This window comes from Terrapene carolina, unplaced genomic scaffold, assembly GCF_002925995.2.
Source record: "Terrapene carolina triunguis isolate 2854851 unplaced genomic scaffold, T_m_triunguis-2.0 Scaffold62, whole genome shotgun sequence".
NCBI classification, from domain to species: domain Eukaryota; kingdom Metazoa; phylum Chordata; order Testudines; family Emydidae; genus Terrapene; species Terrapene triunguis.
This window is the reverse complement of record NW_020664413.1, coordinates 54,056,988-54,083,283: the sequence shown is the minus strand read 5'-3', so window position 1 is coordinate 54,083,283 and position 26,296 is coordinate 54,056,988. Positions and strand designations below refer to the sequence as shown.

General features: G+C 43.2%; 1 protein-coding gene across 1 annotated transcript in view; it reads left to right on the top strand.

Annotated features, from left to right (window-relative positions):
- Positions 1-26,296, top strand: part of BOLL (boule homolog, RNA binding protein) — a 93,636-nt gene that overhangs the window by 53,855 nt on the left and 13,485 nt on the right. The window contains exon 11 of the mRNA XM_026647652.2: positions 7,399-7,497. Coding sequence (XP_026503437.1) covers positions 7,399-7,497 — 99 coding nt within the window. The remainder of the gene's footprint in view (positions 1-7,398; positions 7,498-26,296) is intronic.

Here is a 26,296-nt window from a genome sequence, read left to right as displayed (position 1 = left end):
CTGAATTGCTTGTTAGGACTGTTGAATGATTATAGTCAGATCTGAATGCTTCTAAGAATGTAAATTGGCTGGAATACTTTTCTGTGGAGAAACATGGTGTTTGACAAGTGTTCTGGGGATTAGAATAGTAAGGTTTTCCAGGTTCTAACAAATCTTTTCTGCTGTTTTGTGCATATGAATCTTTACTACTTAGTCAACAGCAATCCTTTTTTGCCGTCTTTTTTTTCCTTTTTGTTAATTGTTAATTTTTAGATAGGAGAGAGAGTATTAGAAAATTTATGATAAAACCATTTGTTAGTAATTGAATATATAAGAAGTGGAAGGAAAATATAGCAATATTGCTATAGCAATATGTTTTACTGAAAATGGAGCTATGAAAAAGACCTGTACAATTATTGTGATATATTGGTACAGTATTCTTTCCTTAAAACAATTCTTCATCACCAAAGCAGTTAGAAGGACTATGAAGGGTGAGGGCCCAAGTCAGGTACATTATAGAAAATGACAAACAGTATATGCAGAAGCCTGCACATTTTTTCTCTAAAATAAATATATATTGACATTCCTATGCAACTGCACACACTGCTCCTTTGCTGGCTATTTTCATACTTATCTTGCATGTTTTACCACTTGTGCATGAATCAGAAGGTTACCAATTATGTACAAAGAAATTTTAGGAGGCCGATGAACTACAAATAAAACCAGAATTAATTTAGGAAAACATGGCTGTATCATGCCCTCAATCCACAGGTACATAGTCTATTGATATTAGGGGAAGCTACATGTACACAATTCACCTGTTGAAGAAAAATGCATTCTGCATCTTTCCTGAGTAAATATTTTTAAAACAAGCCAAAAATATTGGTTACGGAGCTTCAGTATTAATCTAATAAATTTATACACTATTCCTTTACAGTTATGAGTAAACTGGATTCATAGTACAGAAATTAATCTCTTTAATGTGCTTACAGGTTAGGAAGAAAGGTGTGTGCACTGGGTAGCATTGATAAACAAGTGTGTGATATGAAGTGAAAAGAACGAGGAGTACTTGTGGCACCTTAGAGACTAACAAATTTATTTGAGCATAAGCTTTTGTGGGCTAAAGCCCACTTCATCACATGCATGCAGTGAAAAATACAGTAGGAAGAGTGTATGTATGTGTGTATGTGTATATATACAACACACACACACACAAACACACACAGAGAACATGAAAAAATGGGGGTTGCCATACCAACTCTAATGAGACTAATCGATTAAGGTGGGCTGTTAGCAGCAGGAGAAAAAAAAACTTTTGTAGTGATAATCAGGATGGCCCATTTCAAACAGTTGACAAGAAGGTGTCAGTAACAGTAGTGGGAAAATAAGCATGGGGAAATAGTTTTTAGTTTGTGTAATGACTCATCCACTCCTAGTCTTTATTCAAGCCTAATTTAATGGTGTCCATTTTGCAAATTAATTCCAGTTCTGCAGTTTCTCGTTGGAGTCTGTTTTTGAAGTTTTTTTGTTGAATAATTGTGACTTTTAGGTCTATAATTGAGTGACCAGGGAGGTTGACGTGTTCTCCGACTGGTTTTTGAATGTTATAATTCTTGACGTCTGATTTGTGTCCATTTATTCTTTTGCGTAGAGACTGTCCAGTTTGGCCAATGTACGTGGCAGAGGGGCATTGCTGGCACATGATGGCATATATCACATTGGTAGATGTGCAGGTGAACGAGCCCCGGATGGTGTGGCTGATGTGGTTAGATCCTATGATGGTGTCCCTTGAATAGATATGTGGACAGAGTTGGCACCGGGGTTTGTAGCAGGGTTTGGTTCCTGGGTTAGTGTTTTTGTTGTGTGGTGTGTGGTTGCTGGTGAGTATTTGCTTCAGGTTGTGGGGCTTTCTGTAGGTGAGGAGTGGCCTGTCTCCCAAGATCTGAGAGAGTGAGGGATCGTCCTTCAGGATAGGTTGTAGATCCTTGATGATGCACTGGAGAGGTTTTAGTTGGGGGCTGTAGGTGACAGCTAGTGGCATTCTGTTACTTTCTTTGTTGGGCCTGTCTCAGTATATCCATTGACTTCAATAGGTTTTGGATCAGGCCCCTAAAAACTTTAGTGTCGTTTAGAAAAGAAAGCCCATATTAGTACACCTCTACCTCGATATAACGCTGTCCTCAGGAGCCAAAAAATCTTACTGAGTTATAGGTGAAACCGCGTTATATCGAACTTGGTTTGATCCGCCGGAGCGCGCAGCCCCGCCCCCCCGGAGCGCTGCTTTACCGCGTCATATCAGAATTCGTGTTATATCGGGTTGCGTTATATTGGGGTAGAGGTGTAGTTAATAATGGTTAATTTCACCTTAAAGTTACAGAAAAATATTCTGGATGTTAAATATTTTTGATAGAATCTTAACCTTTTATGTTTTTCCTTGACATTTCATGGTAGTTTATTATAACTATAAAAGGATTACTACTGCATATCAAGCAATAGCACTTGTTGCTTCTTAAGCTTAAATTCAACTGAATCAAACACCATAGTTCACACACACACGAAAGAGGGGAGGGAGGCGGAAGACTGAAAAAAGTTGTTCATCCAACTAGACAGACAAGGTGGTTGAGGTAATATCTTTCTGGACCTCTTTCTGTTGGTGAGAGAGACACACCCTTTCAAGTTTACACAGAGTTCTTCTTCAGATCTTGGAAATGAATCAGAGTGTCACTGTTAAATACAAGGTGGAACAGAGAGTTTAGCATAAGTAGTTAACACATATTTCAAGGGACCATTCAAGGTGAAGTGGTTTGTTAACACCTCTCCAATCATAGGGAGAAAAATAATCATGGGGGTATAAGCGGGTGCGGGGGGGGGTGTCGGTGTTTGTAGATGGTTGTAAAGATGTGTTGTTGGAATGGGTCACCCAAATACCCTGAGAGAACCTGTTACAATTCAGAAATAAAACCCCCTCCAAATGCACACCCGTAGCTGTCACCTACCACCCCACACTAGAACCCACACAGGGTATCTACAACCCATACTTGATGGGGACCACATCCTGAAAGACATCTTTCCTGAACTCTGTCTTCTGGCCTTCAAACAATCCCCCAACCTCTCCAGCCTCATCATTAGAAGCAAGCTCTCCACAGACCAGGAGACACCAACTCAAAGTGGCACCAGACCCTGCCAGAACAACAGATGCAAAACCTGCAAACATATCTCTGCTGCTATAATGATCAACACCCTCCACAAAAAACCTTTCAAGATCCATGGGTCCTACGCATACCTATCACAACATATGGTGTACCTCATCCAGTACACTAAATGCCCCAGTATAGCAACTATGTGGGTGAAACCAGACAATCACTACACTCTCCAGTGAACTCACATAGGAAAATGATAAAAGACCAAAACGCCACATCACCTCTGGGTGAATAGTTTTCACAAAACGCTCACTCTATAGCTGACCGATTGGTACTTATTGTCAAAGGAAACCCCCATAACACTTTCAAAAGATGAGCCTGGGAGCTTATAACTTTGCTAGACACTAAAACTCATTGACTGAAGAGAGACACTGGATTTATGGCTTATTACAACAATCTGTAAACCACTAACACTGCTCTCTTCCCCCTCCCCCATTTGTCTCCCCTCCTTTCCTTCCTATGACTGGAAGGGTGTTAACAGGCCACTTCACCTTGAATGGTCCCTTGAAATATGTTATTTACTTATGCTAAATAATCTGTTCCACCTTGTATTTAGCAGTGACACTCAGGGTATGGCTACACTTGCAGCTGTAGAGTGCTGTGAGTTAAACCCACCTTCGTACAGCTGAGTAGGGAAAGCGCTGCAGACTGACAGCGCACTGGCGTGGCCACATTTGCAGCTGCATTGGGAGCGGTGCATTATGGGGAGCTATCCCAGCATTCATGTGGCTGCAATGTGCTTTTCAAAAGGGGGGGGGTGGAGTGTGACAGGGAGTGTGTGGGGAGAGAGTGGGTTTTGGGGTGCTGAGAGTGTGTCAGCACGCTGCCTTGCAAGTTCCGACCCCCCTGCTTCTCATTCACTCAAAGTAAACAGCAAAATTTTTGCTTTTTCTCTCTGGTACGGAGCTTTGAAACGGCACTTCCGTGTTCCTGGAGCCGATCACAACAATGAAGAGTGGCCACTTGATAAGGGGATTATCACAGCGCAGCAAGTTAACTCCTCGTTCACACTGACACCCAGGAGTTGTAGCCCCTACGCTGCATCTCTTATTCCTCTTGGGGAGGTGGGGTACCTGCAGCGGTGTAGCCAGGGAGACACAGCGCTGTACGTTCCTTGCCAGTGTGGATGGGGAGTGAGGTACAGCGCTGTGGGCAAGTGTAGCCAAGGCCTCTGAAGAAGAGCTCTGGGTAGCTCGAAAGCTCTCTCTCACCAACAGAAGTAGGTCCAGTAAAAGATATTACCTCACCCTGGGACTGACATGGCTACAATACGTTAATCCAACTAGAGAGACATAAGCTATTTTCTCCTGTCAAATTATGTGTAATCAATAGGAACAGAACCAGAGTGTGTGAACACGTGTAGACTATAATAATATTTATCACTTACATAGGAGTTAAAATGACTTACAATATAAAATGAACAGCTTGTCCACTCCAGACTTCACAAATGTAGCACTCATTTGGAAGGAAGCATGTTTTCTATGAACAATTCTAGAGAAGCACCATGAATCTAGCACACAGTTATGACAAGTTATGATCTAGCTCCCATCTTCCGAGAGACAGAAGGAATAAAATTCTACTATCCAAAAGTTTGATAAATACTCCACTTTCTTTAAAATTAGGAAGCACTGAAGTCTTAGTTCGAAAAAATAAACTGAGTACTATGTCAATTTTCTACTTAAAATATGGAGATGAGGGAAGTTTGTTTTTTTTAAATTACCCACTCATTCACCCAGAGTTAGTGCACACTTACTCACAGACAGGAACAGTGCAGTGATGAAAACAATCACGAGAAATAACTAACGGGATAGCAGATTTCGAGAGCATTCCATTTCCAGGTCATCAGTTACAAAAGCAGCTGAGGAAGCGTTTCCTGATTCTGACATGCATCCGAAGAAGTGGGTATTCACCCATGAAAGCTCATGCTCCAATATGTCTGTTAGTCTATAAGGTGCCACAGGACTCTTTGCTGCTTTTACAGATCCAGACTAACACAGCTACCCCTTTGATACTTTCCTGATTCTTCCACTCCTGAGCCTGAAAACCTCAGCAGCTTGATTGTGTTTATGTAAGCGGGGGAATGGTCCCGCTATTGTGGGGAACTTTCCTGGCTTCTGCACTACCCCGGTGAAGTGGGCTAGCGAAAGGATCTGAGTCCTCGCTCCCACTCCCTTTACCCAGAGGCCTCCCTGCCCTTGAGGGCTCCCCTTCCACTCTCCTGTCTGGCAGAGTCCTCGTAACCCCAACAAGGCTGGACCCAGGATTCCTGGGGGGTTCAACCCCCAACCCTGCTGTGGTCACCTAGGACAGGGGCTAGGGTGTCCCCACTCCGGGGTACCCTCTCTGCACTGGGCACCTCCCAGACCCACTGATTATTCCATACAATTTAAAGCAAATACAAGTTGTTTAATTAACAATTAATCTAAAGAAAAGAACAAGGAAAAATGGGAAAGGTTAAAGGAAAACACATCACCCCGCTCTGTGGCAGGGAACATCACAAACAGTGTCTCTGGACATCAGGGCACTTCGCAGTCTGTTCCTTGTAGATCCCAGATTTCCTTCTCAGGCCCTGGCTGTGCTGCAGGTATGCTGCGGGTTGGACACTTGCAATGGTGGTGGCCACACACCTCCGGGCTTTGAGTGGTGGGACCCTTCTTCCCAGCGTCAGCCCCCCGTCAGGTTACGGTCCCATCCCCCCCGGTCTGGCCTGCAAGGGCCCTTGGCTAGGGGTGTCTTTCTGTGCTGGGCCCTTTGCCCAAGGTCCCCCCTTGCCTGGCCCCACTTGCTCACCACACCTGGCTCTGTGGCTGCAGCTCTGCTCCCAGCACAGGATCTGCTCTCCCTGGGCTGCGTCTCTGGCTCTGTGGCTGCAGCTCTGCTCCCAGCACAGGATCTGCTCTCCCTGGGCTGCATCTCTGGCCCCTCTGGATCTGGCACGGTTCTGCTCTCCAGCTCAGCTTGGGCCCCTGCTTTCTCCTTAGCTCGGCCCCACTCAGTCTGACCCAGGCAATTCCAACTCACACGGAGGACGGGACCCACCCTGGCCTCCTGGCATGCTGATTAGCCTGCCCACCCTGTCAATCAGGCTGACCTGGAGCATTGGCCTCTCGCCATTGTTCCTGGGGACTGTCAGTCTCAGGGTCCTGATTTCCCATCAACCCCTCCCCTTTCAGTGCTGGGAGCTAGCCAACCAAAACACCCCCACTGAATGTTAGTAAGGGGCAACAGTCCCCTTACATTTAGGTATCAGAAGGCCCCACCGGAGGGAAGGCCTGCAGCTAGGGAGCACGCAAAGCAAACTTATGGATTGTTGCCCCTTTCAGACCCAAGCAGATAGTCAAAGTTTAGGGCCCTGGGGATGTTCCGGTTGGGGGTTGAAATTGATGATGGGATCTGATATTTTCTTTGGTGCAATCTTGTTTATTTACAAGGAATGTGCATGGTCCTGCTTCTCCAAATGCAGGAGGAACCGGAAACAAAAAAACGTTTTCTTAGTTTACAATCCCATTCGCCTCTTTAGCCAGCACCAGACCCGCAATTATTCAACAAAAAAACTTCAAAAACAGACTCCAACTGCAGAACTGGAATTAATTTGCAAAATGGACACCATTAAATTAGGCTTGAATAAAGACTGGGAGTGGATGAGTCATTACACAAACTAAAAACTATTTCCCCATGCTAATTTTCCCCCTACTGTTACTGACACCTTCTTGTCAACTGTTTGAAATGGGCCATCCTGATTATCACTACAAAAGGTTTTTTTTCTCCTGCTGATAATATCCCACCTTAATCGATTAGTCTCATTAGAGTTGGTATGGCAACCCCCATTTTTTCATGTTCTCTGTATATCTATCTATCTTCCTACTGTATTTTCCACTGCATGCATCTGATGAAGTGGGCTTTAGCCCATGAAAGCGTATGCTCAGATAAATTTGTTAGTCTCTAAGGTGCCACAAATACTCCTCGTTCTTTTTGCTGATACAGACTAACACGGCTACCACTCTGAAACCTGATATTAAATGATTTACCAAAATCTATTCTGCAATGGGGAAAAAAATAAATTTTAAAAAAATCACTGATTAATGTTCAGTACTCAGGTTACCTTAGTCCACAGTTTTTAGCAGTTTAAATCATGAGAGTTTACAAAAACAAACAAATATAGAACATGCTTTTGTACTCTTAAAAATCTTTTTATAAAAAATGTTTGTTTTTTTGACAGCCATATTCTGATCATGGAGTTCAAGCAGCATATCACCAAGTTTATGCCCAGAGTGCCATAGCTATGCAAGCACCTGTGATGCAGCATGAGCCAGTTAAAGTAAGCTCTGTAGTCTTTTTCTTTTCTTTTGGTCTTATGTACTGCCAGGTGGTAAGTAAGGAGGACAAGAATGTTGCAGAGGAGCTAAACTATTTCTTTGCATTAGTCTTCACCACAGAGGATGTTGGGGAGATACTACCTTGGAATTATTCTATTCAGATAATAGATATGAGACACAGTCATAAAATAAGATGTCAAATGAGGAAAAGGTGGAAATAATTGATAAATTAAAGAGTAACAAATTACCAGGATTTCTGAAGATGGAGGATATCTGAAGAAACTTAATAATGAAGTGGCTGAGCTGCTAATAAAAATATGCCATCTTTTATGAAGATCAGCTGCTATTCCAGAGGACTAGAGGCTAGCAAATGGCAATACTTGTCTTTAAAAAAGACTTTAGGGATGGTACAGGGACTTCTAGACTAGTGAGCCTTACTTCTCTAGGAGAAAGTTGACTGAAACAATAATTAAAAATAGAATTTTAGAATATATAGCTGAACATGCTGAGAGAGAGAGAGAGCGAGAGAGAGAGACAGACAAGCACGGCTTCTGTATGACAAAATCATGCCTCTAATATACCAGCATATTTTCAAGATGTTAACAAAGTAAAGGGTAAAGGCTCTGATTGGTTTTGTCTCTGCAGTGGCCCCCTTGTAGCCCATCAGGGTACAAATCACCCAGCTGCAGGTCTCCACTTGTAGGTTTGCTCTTTTGTGAGGTCCAGTGTAGTGGTGCATTAATCCTCCAGCCAAAGCAAACTTCAGTCTTCCTCCTTTTGGAGTGTTATGGTCCAAAAGAAATCAGGAAAAACCACAACTTCACAACAACGGGTATCCAAAGAACCCTCAGTGGGATCCCACCTTTATATTTGGGGCTTATCTTCAGATAGTATTTTGGCTGGTCTCCCAGAGTCTGGTCATTCATTCCACCAGTAGGCTTGTCCAACCAGCAAGCTACCTAAAGGTACGTCTACACTTACCTCCGGGTCCGGCGGCAGGCAATCGATGTTCTGGGATCGATTTATCGCGTCTTGTCTAGACGCGATAAATCGATCCCGGAAGTGCTCGCCGTCAACGCCGGTACTCCAGCTCGGCGAGAGGAGTACGCGGCATCGATGGGGGAGCCTGCCTGCAGCGTCTGGACCCGCGGTAAGTTCGGACTAAGGTACTTTGAATTCAGCTACGTTATTAACGTAGCTGAATTTGCGTACCTTAGTCCAAAGTGGAGGGTTAGTGTGGACCAGGCCTTAGTCTTCGGCTGCAGCCAGACTTCTCTCACATCAGGAGAAGCAGACCTCTGCTCTCCTAGGTCTCCTCTTTTTAGCTCCCCTCTCTATGCCTGGCATCTGCTGCAGGTTTAATAGGGCAAGACCAGCTGGGTCCACAGGCTCTCATTAATACTTTCCTTTTCAGTGAACAATAAGATGTCAAAACCAAAATAATTTGAGTTAGCTCAAACTTGAGAAGACTTCAAGGAGGAACTTCAGAGGCACCTAACAAAGTTAGGCAAATGAACTGCACAGTGTGGCAGATGGAATTCAGTACTGGCAAATCCAAGGAGTAATGCATACTGGAAGGAATAATCTGCTGGGTTCTAAATTAACTGAAACTACCGAGAAAAAAGACCTTGGTGTCAGTGTGGCCAGTCACTAGAAACCTCTGCTGAATGTGCAGTGGCACTCAAAAAAGTAAACATAACATTAGGATGTATAAAGAATGGGTTAAAAGAATACTGAAAATATTACATCATTATATAAATGCTATTGTTATCAAAAGTGATTAATGATTTTGAGTGTCTTAATTTTTGGGTGCCTAACTTGAGATATGTTAAAGGATCTTGACCTTTGGGAAGAGGGTACTCAGCATTTTCTGAAAATTATGCTTCTTTGGGCGTCTTAAACTGGGCACCCAAAAATTGAGGTACAGCAAGTAACTAATTTCTTCATGGAACAAAGAACAGGCACTGCTTTAGCCTGAGGGTATTTCCCCCTTCCAAATATCAAAGGACTCCTACAAACAAATGAGCTGTGAGATCATCTCAAAGAAAAGGTCGCAAGAATCCTTCATAATGCAAAGTATGTTAGGCAACTTAATTTAGGGGGTAAATACCAGCTCCCCCCATAATGAATGGTATAAAGAACAAAAACAAGGGGCTATCCAATGAAATTGAAAAGTAACATTTAAAACAGAAGTAAAAGGAAATACTTTTTTACACACTGTATTATTAACATGTGGAACTAATTGCCACTAAATATCATTGAGGCCAAGAGTTTAGTAATAATGCAAAAAGTAATAAATGTATGGCTAATGAGATCATCCACAGTTGTGTTAGATAGGTTTAAAGACAAATTAGATGTGATATAACTCTGTGCTTCAAAGCATAAAGCAACCACTAACTTTCTGGGTTAGGAAGGGATTTATCCGTAAGGCAGGTTAGTCTTTAATTGTCCATTTTGAGGTTTCTTACATTTCCTCTGAAATGTCTGGGACTGGCCACTGTCAGAAACAAGGGTCTGGAACTAAAGGAATCACTGGTCTGATTTGGTATGACAGTTCCTGTGAAAACATAATAGCACTTTACATCATCAAAACTCAGAACAAACATCAGTTAATGAAAGATTAAAATAATTGTATGTTTGTTGAGTGATGATCCCTTTGTGTATTCTACACATGGAATATGCATGCATGCCATGTGCCCGAGTCCAGAAATTCTTCAACGCAATATTCGTTGACCCGCACATGCTCAGTAGCTTCCCTCGTGCTCCCAACCGAGAGTATAAGAGGCAATATGGGTAGACACCTCTTCAGTTCCTTCTTATCAGCACATGACCTGAGTCAGAATTGTGTCCTCCTTCACTCTGCGCATAACCTGTAAAGTAAACTCTTTGTAAATAGTTTTTATATCTTAGCTTAGTAGTTATAGTTAGCATAGGATAGTTCCCCCACCCGCCATTCAGGGAAAATGTTCCCCAGTCCCAGGACTATGCTCAGAGTCCCGGGATTCAAAAATTGCATCTCCTGCCCTCACTCCTTCTCCATCAATGACGAGCATCAATGGTGCCTGTACTGCCTGGATGACGCACCTATGTCTTTGAAGTTCAGTATCTGTCAATCCTTCGCAACCAGAATTAGAAAGATCAGAGCTCTGACTAAAAGCGTTCCTGATGGAGGAGACTGAGACCTTGCTCTGACCTGAACCTGGAAGACCCTCCCTCCGTGTACATCAGCCTCAACCAACCAGCAGTGCCTCTCCAAGCACAGGCCTTGAAAACTCTTTGAAAACTCATGGCAATCCCAGATTGAAAACTCAGGCGATCATGGCGATTAAAACTCATGGAGGTCCCGGATGACTGGAAAAAGACTAATGTAGTGCCCATCTTTAAAAAAGGGAAGGAGGAGGATCCGGAGAACTACAGGCCAGTCAGCCTCACCTCAGTCCCTGGAAAAATCTTGGAGCAGGTCCTGAAGGAATCAATTCTGAAGCACTTAGAGGAGAGGAAAGTGATCAGGAACAGTCAGCATGGATTCACCAAGGGCAAGTCATGCCTGACTAACCTAATTGCCTTCTATGATGAGATAACTGGCTCTGTGGATGAGGGGAAAGCAGTGGACGTGTTATTCCTTGACTTTAGCAAAGCTTTTGGTACGGTCTCCCACAATATTTTTGCCAGCAAGTTAAAGAAGGATGGGCTGGATGAATGGACTATAAGGTGGATAGAAAGCTGGCTAGATCGTCGGGCTCAACGGGTAGTAATCAGTGGCTCCATGTCTAGTTGGCAGCCGGTATCAAGCGGAGTGCCCCAAGGGTCGGTCCTGGGGCCGGTTTTGTTCAATATCTTCATTAATGATCTGGAGGATGGTGTGGATTGCACACTCAGCAAGTTTGCAGATGACACTAAACTGGGAGGAGTGGTAGATATGCTGGAGGGTAGGGATAGGATATAGAAGGACCTAGAGAAATTGGAGGAATCGGCCAAAAGAAATCTGATGAGGTTCAACAAGGACAAGTGCAGAGTCCTGCACTTTGGACGGAAGAATCCCATGCACTGCTACAGACTAGGGACCGAATGGCTAGGCATCAGTTCTGCAGAAAAGGACCTAGGGGTTACAGTGGACGAGAAGCTGGATATGAGTCAACAGTGTGCCCTTGTTGCCAAGAAGGCTAACGGCATTTTGGGCTGTATAAGTAGGGGCATTGCTAGCAGATCGAGGGACGTGATCATTCCCTTCTATTTGACATTGGTGAGGCCTCATGTGGAGTACTGTGTCCAGTTTTGGGCCCCACACTACAAGAAGGATGTGGAAAAATTGGAAAGAGTCCAGCGGAGGGATTAGGGGGCTGGAGCAGATGACTTATGAGGAGAGGCTGAGGGAACTGGGATTGTTTAGTCTGCAGAAGAGAAGAATGAGGGGGGATTTGATAACTGCTTTCAACTACCTGAAAGGGGGTTCCAAAGAGGATGGATCTAGACTGTTCTCGGTGGTAGCAGATGACAGAACAAGGAGTAATGGTCTCAAGTTGCAGTGCTGGAGGTTTAGGTTGGATATTAGGAAAAACGTTTTCACTAGGAGGGTGGTGAAGTACTGGAATGGGTTACCTAGGGAGGTGGTGGAATCTCCTTCCTTAGAAGTTTTTACGGTCAGGCTTGACAAAGCCCTGGCTGGGATGATTTAGTTGGGGATTGGTCCTGCTCTGAGCAGGGGGTTGGACTAGATGACTTCCTGAGGTCCCTTCCAACCCTGATATTCTATGAAGAATCTTTACCACCAAAGCCCAAGGAATCCTCTTACAAGGCTTCCCACGAGAGTAAGGGGCAATCTCATGGGCGTAAGAACAGATTCCCACAGAGGATTGTCCATAAGGAACGCGTTTCCTTCCTTAGGTGGTCCAGCTTGGGTGAGATGTCGCATATGGAACCAGCTCCGCCGAAGACCCCCAGGACTGCAGGACTGAAGTGGAAAGACGTACACTCTCCAGTCTCATCTATGAGTACAGGTCCAGATGCATCATCGGTACGACCATGTTTATCCAAAGACTGACTGGCTGTGACAGACAAGCCCCATCCTTCAGGTGTTTCTGCTGGAACTCCCCAGACTCTCGGCCATACGGAGACCTTTGTACACCATAGGATATATTCCTCTCCTCCCCACAGTCTCCACTCCTTTCAGGCTATCCCCTCCTGAGGGACATCCTTATCCCAGAGGGGTAATCATTACTGACGTCCCAGGAGCAGTTACATCTCCATCCATCAGGTAGGAGCACCCAATACTGATGGTACCACCACTATGGACTTGGAATTGCAGAAGTCAGAAGAGATACCTGCACCGGTATCTCTAGTAAGACACACAGGAGCCCTGACACACAGTTGAGAGGCTGTGCTTACCATCTATCTGGATATGATTCCCCCACCCCCGCAGACAGCTGGTACTGATTGCCTTGGGGCCACCATGACCAATGTATCCCTCCTTCTGGCCTTATTAGGGCCTTTGGGACCCCTATGGCAGGTGACCAGACCTCTCTCAGGAGTTGTACTCCTCTTCTCAGCCAGTTCCATTGGTGTATGAGGAGGAAGAGCTGGAAACAGCTCAGATGGGGGCTTCCTCATCATCTCCAGACAACGCCATCACTCCTTCATCAACTTCTCCATTGGATGACCACCATCAGGAGCTGTTTCAATGGGTTGCTAATGATCCACAGATCCCATTAGAAGAGGTCCAGTGCTCTCAACACCGGCTCTTGGACTTTGCAATTGCAAGGACCGACCAGTGTGGCCCTTCCAATTAACAAGGCTATCTTGGAACTGGCCAGAGCAGTTTGGCACACACCAGCATCTTGTGTTCTAACACCAAAAAGAGCCAAAAGATGTTATTTTGTGCTGCCAAAGGAGCTGACTTTTTGTTTTCCCATCCTGCCCCTAACTTGGTGATGATGCAGGTGGCTACAGAAAGAACTCTGTCGCACTGCCAGAAATCCACTCTGGCAGATAAAGATTCAAAGAGACTGGATCTCTTGGGTAGGAAGGTCTTCCCTTCCACAAGTCTCCAATTTTGTGTAGCTAATTACCAAACTTTATTAGCAAGATACAATTTCAACATGTACGCCAGGCTTGGCGGACTTTAAAGACAAACTTCCCATGGAAGATGGAGCCTAATTCCAATCCTTTCTGGATGAGGGGAAGCTAGTAGCAAAGGTGACTCTCCAGACTGCGGTAGATGCCGCACACCTACAGTGTCCAGAAATTTAGCCACAGGGCTGGTCATGCAAAGGGACCTGTGGCTCCAGTTGTCAGGCTTTTCTAGAGAGGTCCACCATCCACAACCTCCCCTTTAATGAGTCCAACCTTTTTAATGAAAAGATGTATAAATCCCTGCATTCTCTAAAGGATTCAGGGTCCCCTCTATGATCCCTGGGGATTTACACTCCATCCCCAAGGAGGAAACACTAGAGACAGCCCTTTAGACCAGTGGTTTTCAAACTTCTTTTCTGGGTGCCCAGTTGAAGAAAATTGTTGATGCCTGCAACCCGATGGGGATGAGGGGTTTGGGGTGTGGGAGGGGCTCAGGGCTGGGGCAGAGGGTTGGGGTGCAGGGGTGAGGGCTGCAGGGTGGGGATGGGAATGAGAGGTTCAGGGTGGGGGAGGGGGCTCTGGACTGGGGCAGGGGTTGGGGTGCAGGGGCGCAGCACGGTGTCAGAACAGGTAGGCACTAGCCTGCCTTAGCTGGGCAGCACTGCCGACGGGACTTTTAACGTCCCGTTCAGCGGTGCTGACCAGAGCTGATAGGGTCCCTTGGTGCTGAGCAAGGCGACCCAGTACCTTACATGTTGCGACCCGAACTTTGAAAAACACTGCTTTAGACCATGACCACCCCCTTCGCACATTGCATATTACCACCAGCATCCACCTGAGTCTGCATAAATGACAGAGGATTCAGAGGTCCCATTCCTCAGCTCCCTCCACTTACTCCCAACCACTGTCCAAGGGCCATTTTTGACATGCATGTCAAGCCCGCGTATCACCAATGATGCCATCTACTTCCTCTCCTGTCATCTTTGGAGGATGTCTTATTTCCCTCCCCCTCAGCTGGAACAAGATCACCAGAGACAGTTGGGTCCTGGAGATTACCAGGGATACTTCATAGAGCTTCTTTCCTTCCCTCCTCACCAACCACTTTCCTGATCCCCCTTTGGGAACCACTCTCACCAATTGAGTCTTCAATAAGAGGCGGAATTCCTTGTATGCATCCCACCTCTGTACCAAGGGAGAGGATTCTTCTCTCCATATTTCCTAATCCCCAAAAAAGAATGTTACCTGCACAATTTAGGTTTCTCACCATCCCTACTCTCTCTTTTGGGTGCTCAGGAAGTAAGGGACCCAAATTTACCCCTCCGTGGGCTCAGGGCTAACACCCATTCCTGGTGGACTGAGGGCTCTACAGGTCTGCAGGGCCTTTTCCTAGTAAAAGAGCTTTACACAATAATATCCTTAACCTCTATTTATTAACAGTTACCTAAACAGAATACACACACTAAGCATATGATGCTCACCACTCCTGAGTATGCAGGTGATCTTCCCCCTACTGGCCAGGCAAGGTTCATGTCATCTGTAGCTCCTCTGCCTGGCAGCAATCAGACTTTGGAACTGGTGTATCAGAAACCACATTACAATACAGGCTGCATACTTGCTGGATGTCCACAACTCCCTGATAGACAAGTTGAGCAGGTGCTTAGCTGCAGACCACAAATGAGAGATCCACTACCCAGTTCTAACCAATATATTCTGACAGTGGTGAATTCCTTAACCAAAGTAGAAAGGATTCCACTAGAACATGCTACCTGGCTAAATGGTGGTGTTTTTTGGCCTTGGTATGTTCCCACCAACATTCACTAGGTGCTGTGCATAGTCTAGACTAACTGGACTATCTCCTCTCCTTAAAATCTTCAAGTCTGGCCCTGAGTTCACTGCGAGTACATGTAGCAGCAATTAGTGCCTTTCTCCCTCCAATAGGGGGACTTTCTGTCTTTACACACCTGGCTACTGTGCAATTTATGAAGGGCTTGATCAGGACTTTCCCACCGGTCATTAAACCTACGCCCCAATAGGATCTCAACCTTTTCCTGTCACCACTCACAGGTCCACCTTTCAAACCTATGGCAATGTGCCATGACCCACCTGTCCATGAAGGTGGCATTCTTAGTGGCCATCACTTTGGCCAGAAGGGTCAGTGAGCTAGCAGCCATGATAGCAGACTCTCCTTATACAGTATTCCACAAAGAGAAAGTTTCCCTTAGGTTACAGATTGTGTCTGAGTTCCACATCAATCACTTACTTGTATTCTTCCCAAAAAACCTATGCTTTTTCCAAAGACAGGAGACTTCACTCCCTTGACAGCAGGAGTGCCCTGGTGTTCTGCCTGCAAAGAACCAAACCCATAGCAGAAAGATGGCATGAACAAGCCATATTCTCACATGGGATTTCTAAGTGGGTTTTGGGATGCAACTTAGAATGCTACAAAATAGCAAAACTTCCTCCCTCTTCGAGCGAGCACCAAGCTGCCTCCCAGGAATCCTTATTGAAAAACCTCTAGCAACAGTAATGAACCTCCATTTTATAAACAATGTGATAAACACAGCCAGTCCTTTTGTATATGTGTGTGTTCCCTTTCATTGCTCTGCACACTGGACTTTCTTGTAAATAGGAAATTTAAAAATCCTGAAAAATCCCCCATTAATTGAAGACCTATACCCATTAGAGATTTCCAGTAGAGGGGGCTAGAGCATTAAATGTAGTCTTGAATTAAAATTAGAGAGCTAGAATAAAAAAAGTCAGAGGCTGAGTGTGAATCTGTGAAGAATACTGCGTGTAGGAGTGATTCATACAGCCAAGAAACATCTCCCTTTTCTTTCTGTAGCTCATCTTCATAGCTCTTTTTATATTCTTATATATAGTAAGCATCTTCATTCATGTTACTGGCATAGGTGAAGTAAAGTGAGGTGTGATATTTCTTCATTAAATCCTGAACAATCATTTATACCCCATACCATTAAGTATCATGATGATCATAGTGCTCGTAGTATCCAGTTTACCTTCCACTTTATGTGTACAGAAGCTTTAAAAAATAACTTCTGTGAGATCATGCTTATTTTCTTCACTTTTTTACTGTACCATTCTTTGACATGACATTCATCTGCTTTATTCAGAATTGTTCTCTGTAAAAGTTAGTCTCTAAATAAAGCCTCTGCTGTTAGGTTAGATTCTAGATGGGACAGATGCCCCCAGATGGAGACATATGTGCCTATCAAGAATAACAGATGCCAGTATCTTCAATCATATGTTGGTCTGGGGGTTTTGTGGGCTGGGGTTGGGGTTTTTTGTATTTTTATTTTATATTGATGGTGACACTCTTTATTATGGCTAGTAAGTTCTCCGCACAAAAGTAACTTTTTTATCTTGCAAGTTAAGTCAATTTGTTGTCAAAGGTAGGCAGGTTTTTCTGCCTTTTTTTTAAAGGATTTTGCTTTCATTTCTGCCTGGGATGGGTCTAAGATACTGTTAATTTTTTTTAAGGACTGCAGTCATATTTTTAGCTTTGTCTAGGATTGAATCAGAGCATTTCTAAGAATGAGGATCTTTATTTATTTGTTTTGATTAGAATAGGCCATATCAGCTATTGAATCCAGAGTTATACAAATGTAACTCTCCTAATATTTCCTTATATGTAATTATTTCCATCCCCTCACTATTTTTGTAGATTTTCTCTTAACTCTCTTCATTTTCTCAACATCTTTCTGCTAATTAGGAGCCCAGAACTGAATGTAGTCCAGTCACAATCAGTTCAGTTCACCAGTGGATTCAGAAGTTTCTAGGGTTTTAAATAAGCTACCCACAGTTCTAATTCATGTTGTTCATAACATTGGAGTTGCCACCTATTTTTGTTTTTAAATGGCCTTGATTTTTTTTTACCTTGCAGGAATATGCACCGGGTGGGAAAGAGCAAAGGCCCATTAAAAAGCAGGGGGGGAGGCATGTGCCCCCACTTTTTAAAACCTTGCTGGGAGTGAGTATACCATAGTTCAGCTGGCTGGAATCTCAGTGACCTGTTCTGTGTTGTGCTGCAGGCTGGCAGCCAGGGCCTCACCTGCAGACTGCAGAAAGTGTGGGGTGGTTCCTCCTGGTGCTGGGGACTGACCAGATCCAGGGAACAGGATAGACCCATCACCTGAGGGCCAGTGGAGAGGGTAAAGTGAGGAGCAAGGTGGGAAGGCAAAGGTTCCAGAAGTATTGGGAGACAGAGACTCCAGAAGAGCTAGGTAGATGTGGGGGGGCAGGATGTCAGAGGGGAAAAGGAGGATCAGGCTGTGTGTTAGGCGGGGTTGCACACTCTAGGACCATCAGGCTGGTGGTGGGGGTTGCCTATGCATGCACACACACTCACACCCCCACCCCCATTCCCTTCTAGCACTCTCGCTTGCAGGTCTGGAAGGTCATTCTCTCTTTACTCTCATAATGTATGAGTACTGCTTTATGTTGGAAGCACTTGGGTTTACTGCACAATGACTTTGATCAACTCATATCAAACATGCAATACATGCATATTGTATGTATTTTTATGGTATCTGGGCACTGCACAAATCAGGTTGCTGGATTCTCTCACTTTGTATCAGTGTGGCTTAGGAGTAACTCTGTTGCCATAAATGTAGTTAAACTGGAGATGAATGAAAGGAGAATTACCCTCTGGATGTTAAGAGTATTGAGCTGTATGGATAAGACCAAGTCTTTTTAGAAATTACCATCATAGAGTCATAATTTTAAGGCCAAAAGGCCCATTATAATCATCTAGTCTGATTTCGTGCATAACAAACCATAGAATTTCACAATGTGGTTCCTGCATCAATACCACAACTTCTGGTTGTGCCTTCTTTGCATCCCTTTTAGATTTGTCCCCCAAATCAACCATCTCAGTCCACAGATTGTCTAAATAGATCAGACTTTGCATTTAGTGCTGTTATGGCAAGGTGTTCCTTTACCAAACGGTCTCAAAGCCTTTTCTAATAGGACAAAGTTAGCTTCTACATTCTATGTGGAAAAACTGTGCCCATTTCTGAAATTTCCAAAGCTGTGCATGGGACTCCTAATTTAAAATCATTCTTTTTATGTTGGAACGAAACTAGATGCCTGTTTCAAGAGAACAATTCTGAAATCTGTAAGTACTGCTTGTGGTTTTTCACTGCTAGTCAGTCTTGTAGGTGTGGTGATCTTCATTTCTCCTTCAAGAATAGTCTCTGAAGATGATTCACCTGTGAGTGGAGTATCCTTGAGTTCAGGCAAGATGTGCTTAGAGATCTGGGCAGAGGACCATAGCTGATGCCAGGCTCTGGCCTCACAATATAACTGAGATTTCCACTTCCATAGCATGAGAGAGAGAAATATCTGCAGAATCGCACTCACTCACCTTCTCCCATTTATTTGGTGTCCCGCAGTGAAGAATAGAGATTCTTCATACCATTATCTCAAATAGTTCTGTGAGAGGGACACTACTGCTACTGCTGTTTGTTACTGCTTTCAACGCTATCAACGCGATTCTCAGCACCAAGATGTATGCTCACAGAGTACAGATCTGCAGCTACAGAGAACTGTTAGAGATAACTTTCTTTTACTAAAAAATATGACAAGAATTTAGTTGTCAGTCTAGGAAAACTATTATTGCCTGGCAAAACAAAACCCAGTGTTAGGACAATGAAGATGTCTGAACACTCTGCTCAAGGGGAATCATTTATAGTAAAAGCATTTATGTTCATATTTAAATATTTAAATTGCTTTGATGCCTATAACCATTAGCTTTCCTCATACCTGGACCTTTCAGTCATGTTTGTTCTGTGAATTCATTTGAATTCAAAAGACTTTCAGACCTTGTAGTTAAAACCCTGATGAACCAAAATGCTTTGCTTTATTTATAGTTAAAATCATAGCCCTAATTATATTATATTATTGTGGCATTTTTTAAGGTAAAGTCATGGGATAGGCATTGTGAAAAAGGGAACAGCCATTAATATATACTCTGCACTTTTAAAACATCTTATACCAGAAATCTCAAGGTACTTAAATTCAGCCTCACAACATACTTTTGACGTAGGTAAGTATTATTATATTCATTTTACAGGTGAGAAAACTGAGAAGATAAGTGTCTTGCTCAAAGTTACACAACCAGTCTCTCTCAACACTGGGAACAGAACTGCTGGGTTCTGTCTCCCCACACAATTTGCTTGTCTCAGTCTGTAGAACAGAAATATTGGAGATATCCTATCTCCTAGAACTGGAAGGGACCTTGAAAGGTCATCTAGTCCAGCCCCCTGCCTTCACTAGCAGGACCAAGTACTGATTTTGCCCCAGATCCCTACGTGGCCCCCTCAAGGATTGAACTCTCAACCCTGGGTTTAGCAGGCTAATGCTCAAACCACTGAGCTATCCCTCCCCTGAACTCCCTCAGTTTGAGCTCCACTGAGTAATTTTGATGCATTTTATGTTAATATGTGTTGGTTCAGGGGAATGTCTTCTGCCTATCTGTACATTGTTTCCTTCTGTGCTCTCTTTACCATATATTCTTTTTCTGTATTTGTAGTCTGATCTCATTTCAGCTTAGTTTTTCCCTCCAGTTTTTCTGATCTGTATATTCTCTCTCTTTACTTGACAGACCTTGTGGAGCATTCATTATTAAGCCATTTGGGCAGCTCTAGTCCAGATGTACTGATTTTCTTGTCCAGTCCTCCCCACATGGCCAAGATCCATCTTCAGCGAACCAACTAGCAGCTGCCCATTGTGAAATTTAGGGTCAGTTCATCCTTTGCAATGGATGATTGTTGCAAACTGGTTAGGTGTCAAGTGTGCCAAAGTATAACCAACCCAATCTGCTGTATGTTTGTGTCAGTTCCTTTATTAATCTGAACCAGTTGTTCATTTTTATAAAACTAGTTTTGTGCAGTCCATATCATTCACCCTTGAGACGTGACTCTTGCATATTTTTCCTCCACCAGTTTTTTCTTCCTAGTCCAACTTCCCAGGATTCTGTGCATGTTTTGAGTTATTTTTCCTAAAAGTGTGATTGATTGTTTTCAGTATTTTAATATTTTTTATTTTTGAAACCTGGTCTTTAAGTTGAAAAATAAAAATTGAGCCATTTTACTGCCAAATTATTCTATTTAAAACTTTTTGACATCCTGTTTCCCTTTTCCTTTGTTAGTAATCACTCTGTCCCCTTTTCTATCCATCCTATTTTGAGTACCCATCTCTAGTTTTTAACATTATTTCATGCTCTGGAATTACATATTCAGTTGCAAGTATACAACCATCCTCTTTATTATGACAAGGAAGCTGTTCCTTTTTTTAAAAAAATCTAGGATTTTTTTATAGAAAAACTTAATAGAATGATAACTAAGCACTCAACAATCATTAAATATCAAAGGAAAAGTTGCACCCTAACTCTTCTCCCTCATATGTATATAAATTGTGGTAGCAGGTAAGCATGCAGTTTTAGACTGTTTTTCAAATAATACATATAGTTTTTCTACAATTTTAAATATACATATGTACATCATCTTCTAATACTGTGTAATTGCTTTACTAATGCCAGACAGAGGGACTTGTTTATATGTAGGGAGTCCAATATTTATTTTTTATGAAATTCTGTATTTAGTTTATGCAGATTTTCAAGACATATGTTTTGGGTTCTATTGGTTAAAAATATCTAAAATGTCTAAATAATTAAAAATAATTTCCAAAGCATCTCAGTACACTTTTTCTCATAGTTATTTTCAACTAAAAGAATGCTCTTTCACTTAACAGAGAAAGGTATAAGATAAAAAAAATAGAATTTTTCAGGTCCCTTTATCTATAGATTAATTACACTGCTCTACAGCCAAAATGCTTCTGAAATAAATGTAGTCAAACTTTACTAATTCTGGGTCACTGAGAACGAAAATGATGCTTAAAATTGTTGATTGGCTCTAGTTTTCAAGATATGCTATTGGGTCAGTATATACGACCCTTGACTTGGGAATGGCGGAGGATAAGTGAGTTATAAAGGGAAGGGATCTCAATTTAAACCAGAAATGACTAAAATACATCTTTGACTGGATCTATGAATAAATCTATGACTGGGTTTGGACAGTACTTGCCTTTTAGGCAAAACAATGAATGATGCAATCTGAAGCTGGTATTGCGTCATACATGATATGAATTGCATCATGTTATTCCTAGAAGTCATGGATGATGCAATCATAACGAAGCTTACATCACTCTGCTGAACAAATTGCCCTATATCAGCTCTAGAAATCATACAGTGTCGTGCTCTCTTATTTGTCAGTGTTTGATTTTGCAAAGGGACACATTTCTGTTTAGCCAAAGTGAGCAGAGATGCCTCGTACTTGTGTGAACAGTGCAGATAACTTCTGCTATGTTTGTGGTGAAGTGACTTTTGCATCACAAAAGCGCAGTATAACCACTATGGTTAAGAAAGCCTATCACCTTTATTTTAGCTGCAAAATTGGAGATCAGGACAAGAGGTGGGCCCTACACATATGCTGCAACACTTGTGCAACAAATCTTCGCCAGTGGTTGAACAGGAAAAGGAAATCTATGCCTTTTGCAGTGCCAATGATTTGGAGAGAGCCAACAGATCATACCAGCAATTGTTACTTGTGCATGGTGCCTCCAGTTGGGAAAGGTGTGTCAAAGAAGAAAAAATGGACTGTGCATTATCCAAACATTCCATCAGCTATACGCCCAGTACCCCACGGAGAAGGACTGCCGGTTCCTGATGCACCAGAATCATTCTCACTTGAGTCAGACGAGGAAGAGGATGAAACTTCTGGTCCTGAACCATCAATGTCACAGGACCCACATTTTCTCCCATCCTCCTCCTCTGAACCACACCTCATAACACAAGGTGAACTGAATGACCTTGTCAGGGATTTGGAACTACCCAAGAGTAAGGCAGAGCTGTTGGGCTCCAGACTACAGCAGTGGAATCTCCTGGCAGGTGATGTTAGGGTTTCCATGTTCCGTGACCGTCAAAAGGATCTTGTCCCATTCTTCTTCATGGGAGGTGATCTTGTAGCCTGCAACAACATCGATGGTGTGATGGCAGCCCTCAACATCGTTCACGATCCAGATGAGTGGAGACTGTTCATTGATTCATCGAAGACGAGTCTTAAAGCTGTTTTACTGCATAATGGCAATGTTTTGCCATCAATTCCAGTTGGTCATGCAGTCCATATGAAGGAAACCTATGACAACATGAAACAACTTTTGAGGTGCATAAACTATGACCAACATCAGTGGCAGCTTTGTGGCGATTTGAAGGTTGTTGCTCTCTTGCTTGGTCTGCAGACTGGATACACAAAGTACTGCTGTTTTCTCTGCGAATGGGATAGTCGTGCAAGAGATTCCCACTACATCAAGAAAGATTGGCCACTCCGACAGTCATTGGAGCCTGGGAGGAAAAGTGTTCAGCATCCACCACTTGTTGAATCAAGGAAGATTTTGTTACCACCCTTACACATCAAGCTGGGTCTGATGAAGAACTTTGTCAAGGCCATTGACAAAACACAAGCAGCTTTCAAGTACCTCCGTGGAAAACGTCTAAGGTTAAGTGAAGCTAAGATAAAGGAAGGTGTCTTTGTTGGTCCTCAGATTCGTGAACTTCTTCGAGATGATGCATTTGACCATGCACTGTGTGGCAAGGAAAAGATGGCATGGAAAGCCTTCCAGTTAGTGGCAATAAATTTTCTCGGAAACAACAAGGCAGACAACTACAGGTTGTTGGTGGAAAACCTCCTCAAGGCATACAAAAGCCTTGGTTGCAACATGTCACTAAAGATACATTTTTTGCACTCTCATCTAGATTTTTTTCCACTGAACTGCGGAGCAGTGAGCGACGAGCACGGCGAGCGATTTCACCAGGACATTGCAACAATGGAGAAACGCTATCAGGGCAAATGGAGCCCATCAATGCTTGCAGACTATTGCTGGACAGTGACAAGAGATGCTCCATTTAATGAATACAAGAGACAAGCCAAGAAGCGCCGAGTAGACACTGAATAGGACTAAACTATGTACATAATAGTTTTTTGCCTTTTCTTTCATAATAAATTTTATTTATATAACCCTTTTGCTGATTTTTAAAGTGTTACATAAACACGACAGGTGAAATATCATGTAAAGCAACCATAAACACATGAAAAGACCTAGGTTTACAATTTATGATTAAAACGCTACTATCTACACAATATACATAGACATAAAATGTAAAAACTTAAATATCTTAGAAACAGTAGTCAATCAGTTGTTTTAATTGTCATATTTGAATTCAGCACATCAAAATACATAATAAATAGCACATTTTATCTCTGAAGCAGACGACTTCTCAAAAATTGTAGACCAGTGTTATTTAACATCTCAAATGTGGGGGCCATAATCTCTCATAAATTGGGTGTGAGTGGTAGTTGAAATTTCAAAATAGCTAAAATTGGTTTTTAACCGTGTTTATTTTCAAAACTCTGGACTGTGAAAAATTACACTAATATGGATTTATTGGTTAAAATTTACCATCAGAATCTCTATTTATATGCAAGGTACCTCATGTGTGCACACTCACATAGATGAAGAGTAACAGCATAGAATAGTGAAAATGAGTTTGCATGTAGCAATTTAGAATTAAATTACAACATTTGTGAGGACAAAGTCACAAAGCTCAGCCACCAGGCTTGCTGTGGCCTCATCAGGGATACTGTTCCTGACAGCTTGTAGTCCGTCCTCATGTGGAATATTGGTGTAAAGTGCTTCTACATCCATGGTGGCCAGGATGGTGTTTTCAGGAAGAACACCAATGCATTGTAGTTTCCTCAGGAAGTGGGTGGTGTCTCGAAGATAGCTGGGAGTGCTGGTAGCGTAGGGTCTGAGGAGAGAGTCCAAATAGCCAGATAATCCTGCTGTAAGAGTGCCAATGCCTGAGATGATGGGGCGTCCAGGGTTTCCGGGTTTATGGATCTCGGGTAGCAGATAGAATACCCCAGGTCGGGGTTCTGGGGGTGTGTCCATGTAGATTTGTTCCCGTACTGTAGCTGGGAATTTCTTGAGCAGATGGTGTAGTTTCTTTTGGTATTCCTCAGTGGGATCAGAGGATAGTGGCCTGTAGAATGTGGTCTTGGAGAGTTGCCTGGCAGCCTCCTGTTCATAATCCGACCTGTTCATTATGACTACAGCACCTCCTTTGTCAGCCCCTTTGATGATAATGTCAGAGTTGTTTCTGAGGCTGTGGATGGCATTGCGTTCTGTACGGCTGAGGTTATGGGACAAGTGATGTTGTTTGTCCACTATTTCAGCCTGTGCACGTCTGCGGAAGCACTCTATTTAGAGGTCCAGTCTGTCATTTCGCGCGTCAGGAGGAGTCCATGCAGAGTTCTTCTTCTTGTAGTGTTGGTAGGAGGGTTCCTGTGGGTCAGTGCACTGTTCAGTGGTGCGTTGAAAATGTTCCTTGAGTCGGAGACGACGAAAGTAGGCTTCCAGATCACCGCAGAACTGTATCGTGTTTGTGGGGATGGTGGGACAGAAAGAGAGTCCCCGAGATAGGACAGACTCTTCTGCTGGGCTAAGTGTGTGGTTGGAAAGATTGACAATGTTGTTAGATGAGTTGAGGGTACCACTGTTGTAGCCCCCAGCTAAAACCTCTCCAGCGCATTATCCACGATCTACAACCTATCCTGGAAAATGATCCCTCACTCTCACAGATCTTGGGAGGCAGGCCAGTCCTCGCTTACAGACAACCCCCCAACCTAAAGCAAATACTCACCAGCAACTACACACCACACCACAGAAACACCAACCCAGGAACCAATCCCTGTAGCAAACCTCATTGCCTACTCTGTCCCCATATCTACTCTGGCGACACCATCAAAGGACCCAACCACATCAGCCACACCATCAAGGGCTCATTCACCTGCACATCCACTAATGTTATATATGCCATCATGTGCCAGCAATGCCCCTCTGCCATGTACATTGGCCAAACCGGACAGTCCCTCCGCAAAAGAATAAATGGACACAAATCGGACATCAGGAATGGTAACATACATAAGCCAGTAAGTGAACACTTCAATCTCCCTGGTCATTCTATTACAGATTTAAAAGTCACTATCATTGAACAAAAAAACTTCAGAAACAGACTTCAAAGAAAAACAGCAGAACTAAAATTCATTTGCAAATTCAACACCATTAATCTGGGCTTGAATAGGGACTGGGAGTGGCTGGCTCATTACAGAAGCAGCTTTTCCTCTCCTGGAATTGACACCTCCTCATCTCTTATTGGGAGTGGACTACATCCACCCTGATTGAATTGGCCCTGTCAACACTGGTTCTCCACTTGCGAAGTAACTCCCTGCTCTCCATGTTTCAGTATATAATGCCTGCATCTGTAACTTTCACTCTCTGTATCCAAAGAAGTGAGGTTTTTACCCACGAAAGCTTATGCCCAAATAAATCTGTTAGTCTTTAAGGTGCCACCAGACTCCTTGTTGTTTTTATCCCATGTGTGTAAGTGTCTTACTCAAGAAGCAGTTGCATTGATTTGTATGGGACTATTCACGGAGTAAAACACTGTTCAGCATGAGTAAAGGTAGCAGACTCTGTCCAAAAGGAAAGCTTAATATATTTTTTTTTAAATATATCGAGTGCTCAGAGAAGGTATGATTTGGACTTTTTAAAGACAGATTTAGGATAGGGTACATGGAAAATATGAAATAATAAAAT